Genomic DNA, 9,419 nt, shown 5'->3' on the forward strand with positions numbered 1-9,419 from the left:
TATAAATTTATTCAAACCAGCAATCCTCGAAACACATGAAAGTGAAACTTTGAAATAAATGATCAATTGTAAATCTCCACATAGCACGAAGCTCCAGTTTCCTGATGTGAAGACATGAACAGCAGCCTATCGACCGATGACCCGGATGTGGAGTTCAGGGAGGAGAGAGGTAACAATATTGTGGTCTCCTCGTAGTTTCTTATGTCAGCATTATTATCATCCCAGATTTTGGAGATATTCTTGCCTGATATTTCTCAACTGCAACACACTGTGCTGCTTCATGAATCATTACACACCTCACGCACGTTACTATATTTGACGAGGTAACTTTTATTATTGTTTATTTGTGTTTGAAGTTCCTACCATGAAGCCTCCTAAATTGTTTCTGTGTTTGAAAGATGCTATAAAAAGAAACTAATTATGAATATTATTTAAAGGACATGCTTGCCTTAACAATCATACACCTGAACTAGTCCAGTCCATAGCAATATTGAGTATATTGGATCCCACTTTAATTTCTATCTATGATAAGAATAAAAGTCGTAGCCCGGAGAGAATATTCAACCGTGGTTTTGCGAGAGGGATATTACACACAAAACAGATCCAAGTTGCTGTAACTGTGTGATTGTCATTATGCTGCTGGTTACGAGCGGGCCCTGAACGCAGCACCAGTCCGGTTCCTGGAGGCTCCGCTCCCGTTCTTCCACCGACCCGGACTCCATGTTCTTCCGTCAGCCACGGAGCGAACAAGTGCCCTGGCCGAAAACTCTCACGTTGCAACTCTGTGTGTGCGAGGAGTAAAGTGTGCGTGCGTGTACGTGTGTTGACCCTCCGAAAGAAGATGGCAGACTACCGGGACGACACCGGAGCTCGAGCACTGCTGGCTTTACAGTCGGCGCCGTGCAGCCCCGTGCGCGTCGCGGTGACCTCGCACGCTTATCTCCAGCCCTCGCTCGCCCTCTTGGGTCCTCCGCTGATGGAAGCCCGCACCGATGCCGGGATTCTTCCTGTGCGACTCGCCTCTACTCCTCCAAAGGCCCTGGCCAGACTCGAGGGCCGGGACTTTGAGTTTGTCATGCGCCAGAGGATGGTGACCATAGGCCGGAACTCTTCTCACGGCTCAGTGGACATCAACATGGGTCACTCGAGTTTCATTTCACGGCGACACCTGCAGATCACCTACGAGGAGGCGGGTGGTTTCTCTCTCCGGTGCCTGGGCAAGAACGGCGTGTTCGTCGACGGAGTGTTTCAACGGAGAGGGGCGCCGCCGCTACCGCTGCCCAGAGAGTGAGTGCAGGCAGATAGCATAGCCACCATCGACTGGCTTGTTGTGTTTGAATATTAGGTTTAGTTGTACTGTTGCAATGCCACTAGCACATTGAAATAGTTTACCCTCACCTGGTTTGTTTATTACAGTTGCAATGTTTACAAAAAAAAAAAATGAAATCGTTGACTTTGCATGTTGTCAATCACAGGGTGGAGGGGAGGAGGAGGAGGAGGTGTGTGGGGTGTCCTCATCCTCTCTGATTGGCTGTGGAGACTGTTTTGGGGTGTGTCTGGCACTGAACAGGAAGTGCAGGCTGGAATGACATCCTCGTTGCAGGCGCACATGGAGTAAACACAAGACTCAAACCAAGGCCACATCCACCACTGTGCCGATTTACATCTGGATGAGAGCAATTAAGAAGTCGGTGAAGCTGTCCTGGTTACTATTTTAAAGTCTTAATCACATTGTGACTCTTAATCAGCAGAAAGACACTTTGATATCAGTAAAGAGGCACTTTAGCCAAGATTTTTTTTTTTTTTTTTTTTTTTTTTTTTTTTTTTTAAGATTTAACTGTCAAATTTGTCTGGGACGCAGTGAATATAAAGTCCCTGCCTGAAGTTCTGGATTACACTGAGACCTGGACTGATTTATAATTTTATCTTCATTGTCATTGGAATGATGCTTCATAATGCTGAACATCTTAAACAGAGGAAGAGATATGAACCTGCTGTAGCTCTTTTACACCTCCGTACACTCCTACCTCTTTTATACGTCCGGAGCTGAAGGAGGGCGAGAGGATGCTGCGAATCCGTTTCCACTGATCATCCTCCACAAAAGACACTGCGTCGTACAAATCGCCTTTCAGATTCAAGTTCTGGAGGTGCATAACAGTCATGTTCACGTCTGTCTGTGTTTACAGTTTTCTATTTGTGCAACAGCCGCAGATTTTTTTCACTTTAGAACATTTGGTTTGTCAACAACATTATTATTAAATCGTTGCTGTTCATGGAAATTGAACAACTTCCTACTGGGCTGTATTTCTTTGGTAACTCTTCTTACATTGACACTAAAAGCTTCACTATTCTAGAAATTAGAAATACGAAGGGACCCCATCATTCAGATGAGGTTTTTGCAGTTGTGATTTGTTTTTATTGTTTTCAATGTGGGGACCTATTATAACACACTTTCCTCTCTTTTGTCCAATAAAGTGTTAATCTTGTGTGCTCTCACCCTCCGGTTGGTGAAATAAGTGAAGCACCAACTTCTCAAATATTCCATAAGTCCAGACGCTGTGCCTCCACAGAACAGAAGAAACGTCTGTCTGAAGTTACATGGTGTCACTCAAACTCTGTCGACTCGCAAGGCAAAGGCTTAATTTTGACGCATTCCTTTAGGTGACTAAAGTAAAACCCTTTTCTTTGATTAGAACAAGTCCCTTACACGACAAACAAACGTGATCAGTAGAGTCCATGTTTCTACAGAGAAGAAAGGAAGGAAGCCCATTATTCTCTCTTAGTGGTTGTTATCTCAACGTCGCACTGCAGTCTGACTGCATGGCCGAGAGGCGTGGTCTCTGGTTGTTGTGTTAACATGCAAAATCAATGTGTGTTATATGAAAACTTCTGCCCTTTCCCTCATTTAGCGCAGTGCCACAATATACTAGAGCAGAGGTCTTCAACGTGACCCCTAGGGGATCCGCGGAGGTACTGCAGGGGGCCTGTAAAATTTTTGGTTGATTAGACAATTTTTCTTTTCTTTTCTTTTTTTCCCCCCAATTTAAATGTCTTTAAATGCACATTAACATGAATCCAACATATTGTAGAGAATGGATAAGTGGAGTCAGAAGATGTTATCTTTCAGTCAGAAATACACACATTCAGCGACACAGCAGCTCTCTCAAGCTGGACACCGGTTCACTCACAGAGTCGGACTAGCCTGGACCCGTCCCTCCAAGCCTCCTGCACTCCTCCAGTTTAATATAAAACACAATTTTATACAAGATATATAGTAGGGGGTCCCTGCTCAATCTCTCTGTCAGTTTGGGGGTCCTTGGCCTGAAAAACATTGAAGAGCCCTGTACTAGAGGAACACTACAAACGCAGTTCCTGCCACCCACACGCCCAAGAACATGCCTGGATGTGTCTTTGTGTGAGCACAGATAACCCGGTTGTGTTTTATTTTAGTGGGAAAAATACTGCGTTTGACTTCTTCCTCTTGCAGGAACAAACAAACAGCAGGAGACACTAAAAGAATAATATTAAAGTTAATTGAAAAAAATGCTAACTGAAACTGTCTTCATGACCTTTGCATGTGTTTTTTCTCTCTTATCTAAAGCAATATAGTAATTTAATGGTATAATTTGATTGCAGCGTCACAGATGACAAAGCTGATGAATAAATAAATAAATGCTCAGGCACTGTACTGTCTCTGTTGATTATTCGCCCGACGCTGAAGGATTGCCATTGGTTCAACTCTCACACACTTCCTCACTCACGCAACCGGTCAGTGCAGCAGGAGATAAAAGTCTCTGGTTGTGATTTTAGGCTGCAGAGAGGTTTGCGCCGTCAGTGTAAGAAAAGGGAAACGGTGCCGAGATGAGCTACTTCTTTCTCTCCGCCGAGACATGGACCCTGCTGGTTGCCTTCGTCACACTGATCCTTGTGTAAGTGTTGAATAATGTGTTTTCAGCTAATTGTCCAGCTCGTGTGAGTGGTACAAATCTGTTTTTGTTTTCTTTTGAATGGTTTTAACAGGTATGCTTACTGGCCTTATGGGACTTTTAAGAGATTGGGCATCCCTGGTCCCAGACCAATCCCTTTCCTTGGCACTATGCTGGCATATAAAAAGGTTTGTAAATATTACTTTTCGAACCACCATACATCTAGCAAAATGGGATCAATAAAATCGAAAGCACTATAAAAGTGCGGTGGTTATATTAATGGATGTGATCTATGTATAAGTTGTGGTTTTGAAATGGAGAAAATGAAAAGTTTGAGGATGGTACTGAGCTGAACTTTCTGCATTTTAACCACCCCCCCTTTTTTTTTTTTACCAAAGTTAAAACTAACACTAGCCCTGACTGTTAATGTGAGTTTATAACAGTGTAAAGTGTATTATCAAAATTAGATAGCACAAATAATTTGTCACACAATTTTACATCTTTTGTGTGGTTTTAATACATTTCTTCCATAACTAGTTTAAGTGGCAAGTGACTAGAGGTGCTGGTGAAAATGAAACAATATCCTGTTAAACCACAGACCTGGCTGAGGACTGTTTTCAGAGGAAAATAGTATCAAAATGTGAACGTGGAAGTAAACATCTCGATGATGGCTCTCAGTTTACCAAAAGCTGGTAAAAACAGGTGTTTTGAAAATTATTATTGTTTAAAAATGCTTTCTTATAGTCCTATTTACTAGTTTATGAGCTGTACTTTAATTTGTTTCTGATGAATTGAAGTCACTGGGATGAATTCATAAACTTGTTCAGGAAAACAGGAAAACCCGACAACTCTAGTTCCCATTCATCCTTCAGAATTTATTATTTTCAAATTATGCCACAAGTGTGTCCACCGTAATTCATCTGTACATTATTATTCTAGGGATTCACTGCGTTTGATGAAGAGTGCTTTAAGAAATATGGGAAAACATGGGGGTAAGTTTTCATGTTACGTGTTTGTGAGCTTCATAAGATATTTCTGATTGTTCTGTATAACGATAGATTTCTACACAGAGTATGTGGATCTCTGTTTGTACATCTGTTGTTGGGGAATTAATTTGTGAAAGCATGAATTATTCTTGTTTTATTTGCTGTTTATTATATTGTCATCATGTTTAGCATCTTTGACGGCCGTCAGCCTGTACTGTGCATCACAGATCCTGCCATGATAAAAACTGTTCTGATAAAGGAGTGCTACTCCCTCTTCACCAATCGCAGAGTATGTCCGCTCACTACACAACTCATACAGTCTCAATACGATCCTGGTTTTTAAGTTGGAACTTTTGTCCTCATCAGCTGCTGTGTTCTAATGTTGTGACAGAATTTACCTCTGAACGGACCTTTGTACGACGCTGTGACTGCTGCAGAAGATGATCAGTGGAGGAGGATCCGCACTGTCCTCTCTCCCTCCTTCACCTCCGGGAGACTCAAAGAGGTACGTCCCTCCCCGGCTCTCTACATCTGAGCTATAACTTACCTGGAGCTGAAACCAGATACAGTGTCGAGTTCTCAACTTGTTTGACTGTTTTTCCTGTCTCTGCATCAGATGTTTGACATAATGAAGCACCACTCTGCAAACCTGATCACCAGCATGAAGAAGACGGCAGACAAGGATGAACCACTTGAACTGAAGGAGTAAGAACACTTTATACTCCAATATACTATATCGATGTAAATCGGGGTCTCCAAACTGTAGCTCACACGCTACCAGTAGCTCACCACCTGTTTCTGAGTAGCTCGCAAAAAGGTTCGAACAATATGCAGTGTTTTCCACCCATAGACTATATTTGGCAATCCATTTCAGTATTTTTGTATTTCAATTTTTTTAACCTGTCCGAGAGAATGACGCTATCAACATGATCGATTAATGTGTGGACAATCTCCCTTCGCTGTCCCTCATCTGTGCAAATCAGAGCTGAAACTCTCACACTGAGGTGGAAAGAAACGGGTGCTTATAAATTAGGTAAATAACATTAATACAATATTTTCAGCTGGACCACAACAGTTGGGCCAGAGCTTTTCAAAATAAAAGCCCTCCAGTTTCACTCAGGGTCCAGCCATGTACTAGGTTTTGACTTTGATACGGAAAGGGTCCCAATCAAAGGGGAAACACTGGATTTTCCTGTTAAATCTTCTATTAGAACGCGTTATTTGGCACTTTAAAAACCAGTTTGGCCACACAAAGGTTGCGTGCACTGTAGTAGGCTTTTAGGGAACATCTGTGTCGTTGTGGCTACCTAAAATCCCCCCTCCACATTCAATTGAAAACGTAAAGAAACGCATCCAGATAAAAGCATGCACATGCTGTTGAATTTAAGCCGTTGTGATACAAATTTTGTGTGTTGAGTATCAATTTGAAGAGAAGCTTATTCATCTGGTTTGGGTGGAGCTCAGCTATGTTAAAATATGTTACTAAACATGAGTAGCTCTCAGACACATTCATTGAGTCAAAGTAGCTCTCAGAGGAAAAAAGGTTGGCGACCCCCGATTTAAAATGATAATGAATAAAATTGTGTGTGTGTGTGTGTTTTTTCTCCTCTAGGTTCTTTGGACCCTACAGTATGGACGTAGTATCCAGCACAGCCTTCTCTGTAGACATCGACTCACTCAACAACCCTTCAGACCCGTTTGTCACAAACATCAAAAAGATGCTGAAGTTTGACCTTTTCAACCCTCTCTTCCTTATTGTTGGTAAATTATTCATTTAACCTTTGTAAAATAGACCACATATATACATTTATCATTTTGTCCTTTGCCTGGCTGCTGTTTATGTGCTCAGTTACTGAACGCTTACAGTTAATACAGCCACTGTTTTTAATGTGTACTTGATAAACTTGTTACTTTCTGTTTATTTTTCAGTCTTCTTCCCCTTCATGGGTCCCGTATTTGAAAAATTGGAGTTCTCCTTTTTCCCTGCATCTGTGACAGACTTTTTTTACGCTGCCCTGCAGAAGATCAAGTCCAGCCGTGAGAACAGCAAGCAAAAGGTACAGCTCTCTGTCAGTCTTTACATGCACGTACATTTGTATCAGCAGGTTCATAAATGTAATGAAAGCTGTTCTTGTTCGTGTCTTCTCTCAGAGTCGAGTGGACTTCCTTCAGCTGATGATTGACTCCCAGAAAAACAATGCCAGTGGAGGAGAGCCAGACAAAGGTGACACACACTACCACACATTTAGAAACACAGAAACACAAGGTGAAGGTATTGTAAAGCATCTACTCGTGTTATCTCCACAGGTTTAAGCGATCATGAGATCCTCTCACAAGCTATGATTTTCCTCTTTGCTGGCTATGAAACAAGCAGCAGCTCTCTCACTTTCTTGGCGCACAATCTGGCAACAAACCCTCACATCATGAAAAAGCTGCAGGAGGAGGTTGACGCCACCTTCCCCAACAAGGTATGTTTTAAGTGAGAAGACGACAACATTTGAGGTAGCAAGCAGAAGTGAGACATTTAAAGGCGCCTTTGCCGGAGTAGCTCCAGAACAAGCTGACAGACACATAGATGTGATATATTTTCACCGTTCACCTGTGAGGTATGACATTCACCAGATATTCATTGTACAGTCTGACACAGATTGACATGCACTAAACTTTAACAACCACTTTAACTCTCAGCAAGAATGCTAAAAGGTGTTTTCCCACATTATCAAGCTATTACTTTAACTATGAATCACGTGGTTAAGTGTAATATGAATGGGGCTGGAGATAAGAAATCAAAAACGTTTATTTTTCTCATTGTCTTTTTATATTAAAAATATTGTTGAAAGTAACTAAAATCCAAATCCCTCTGTAGGTACAATGTGGTGGTTTTACAATATTACACTCAGCAATTTGTAAAAACATAAGTTTTGCACATTTTAATTTTCAAAGTGTATATTAGTCAAGGGATTTTTTTTTTTCTCTGAATATTCTGTCATCCATCAGTGTTTTTCCTCTGGTCTCATGATCATTATGTGTGTCTTTGTGTGCAGGCTCCTGTTCAGTACCAGGCTCTAATACAGATGGAGTATCTCGACAGCGTCATCAACGAGTCTCTCCGATTGTACCCCATTTTACCCCGTCTGGAGCGTGTAGCCAAAGCGACTGTGGAGATTAATGGCCTTGTGATTCCTAAAGATATGGTCGTCATGGTCCCCACGTGGCCCCTGCACCGGGACCCCAATCTGTGGCCCGAACCAGAGAAATTCAAGCCTGAGAGGTAAAGAAAGGCTTAATACGTTTAGGTTTGCCAAAACAGCCAGTAAATGAAAAACTCCCGCAGGAAGGACCTGAGCTCTGTTCTGTTTTTAATATGTACATGTGTGTGTGTGTCGGTACTCTCAGGTTCAGCAAGGAAAACAAGGAGACAATCGATCCGTACACATACATGCCTTTTGGGGCCGGGCCCAGGAACTGCATTGGGATGCGATTTGCTCTTGTGATGATGAAACTTGCAATGGTGGAGATCCTCCAGAGATACAACTTCTCTGTGTGCAAGGAGACTGAGGTGAGGCCACGGATGTTCATCTTTACACTGCCTGTTATTGCTCTGTTGTTTTATTCCGTATAAAGAATCCTGTCCAAATATTCCTCATGGCTGTTTTGATAGTGACATCGAGGGTTACATAATGTCAGAGGATCTATGTCTGCCAGTCCAAAGATCAAAATCCACAACCTGATGTGGCACTTTGAACAAGGATATCATTTGATTCAGTATATTGATCATTTCTATTCTAAACTATCAAACTCAAGAATCTGTTATTTGCAGTTGATATTTCCAGCTTGTTTGCAGATAAATAAGCCAGAGCTTTGTGCATTGTTGACTTTGTTCACACATTTTTCTCTACATGTGTATTTTCCCACCAGATTCCCATTGAAATGGACATCCAGGGTCTTTTAATGCCAAAACGACCTATCAAACTGAAGTTGGTGCCACGCTCTTAAGAAAAAACACGATTCTGATGAATGTTTCTTTTTTAAATTGTACCGTATACAAACCTACCATGTATAAAAACACTATGCCAATTTGTCACTGCAGCATGTTCTGCTCAGTATCAGTTCATCCTCAACTGTGACAAACGGTGCATTTCTAAAACCTGAGCTGACAATAAAGGATGTGTAGATTCTTCTCCTGCGTGTTGTCGTCCTTACATTACATACAGTTAAATCAACAAAAGCTTTAAGTTCAGATATTCATCACTGGTTGATGACATTTGGTGGGTGACTGTGTATTTCTTTCCAACCCTGTATACATTGGGGGAGTTGGGTTGTCTACTCCATCAGTCTAACTTCTGTTCCTCTAAGTGTTTTCTATCCCAACAGCGCCCTCTTGTGGTGCTCTCATTCATTTCTTGCTCATGCGCTCCTGCTCCTTCTCAGAATCATGATCCAGGTTTTTCAACCATCTTGTTCTTTCTATGTTTATAAACAGAGGGGAGATAAAAAAAAAAATTAA

The 9,419-nt window shown here is 41.8% G+C and overlaps 1 protein-coding gene across 2 annotated transcripts; it reads left to right on the top strand.

The window, feature by feature from the left end:
• The first annotated feature begins 137 nt into the window (after positions 1-137).
• LOC138208613 (cytochrome P450 3A40-like) lies at positions 138-9,092 on the top strand. 2 transcript variants are annotated; one of them, XM_069166629.1, is made up of 13 exons: positions 138-1,287; positions 4,021-4,114; positions 4,866-4,918; positions 5,102-5,201; positions 5,304-5,417; positions 5,529-5,617; positions 6,525-6,673; positions 6,842-6,969; positions 7,064-7,136; positions 7,220-7,380; positions 7,957-8,183; positions 8,309-8,471; positions 8,831-9,092. In XM_069166629.1, the coding sequence occupies exons 1-13, from the start codon at positions 842-844 to the stop codon at positions 8,906-8,908; spliced, it is 1,875 nt and encodes a 624-aa protein (XP_069022730.1). In that variant the 5' UTR covers positions 138-841; the 3' UTR covers positions 8,909-9,092. The 2 variants fall into 2 exon arrangements, with proteins under 2 accessions (XP_069022730.1, XP_069022731.1); XM_069166630.1 differs by lacking the exon at positions 138-1,287 and adding an exon at positions 3,814-3,929.
• The last annotated feature ends 327 nt before the right edge of the window (positions 9,093-9,419 follow it).

The sequence above is a fragment of the Embiotoca jacksoni genome, unplaced genomic scaffold, assembly GCF_022577435.1.
Source record: "Embiotoca jacksoni isolate LCO1_2020_lvr unplaced genomic scaffold, fEmbJac1.0.p SCAF_4, whole genome shotgun sequence".
NCBI classification, from domain to species: domain Eukaryota; kingdom Metazoa; phylum Chordata; class Actinopteri; family Embiotocidae; genus Embiotoca; species Embiotoca jacksoni.

Bases quoted from the DNA above. Each gene is read 5' to 3' on its own strand.
- LOC138208613 (XM_069166629.1), top strand. From the start codon at position 842: ATGGCAGACTACCGGGACGACACCGGAGCTCGAGCACTGCTGGCTTTA. The intron at 5,202-5,303 runs GTATGTCCGCTC...ATGTTGTGACAG, and splicing joins CCCTCTTCACCAATCGCAGA to AATTTACCTCTGAACGGACC. The intron at 7,137-7,219 runs GTGACACACACT...TTATCTCCACAG, and splicing joins TGGAGGAGAGCCAGACAAAG to GTTTAAGCGATCATGAGATC.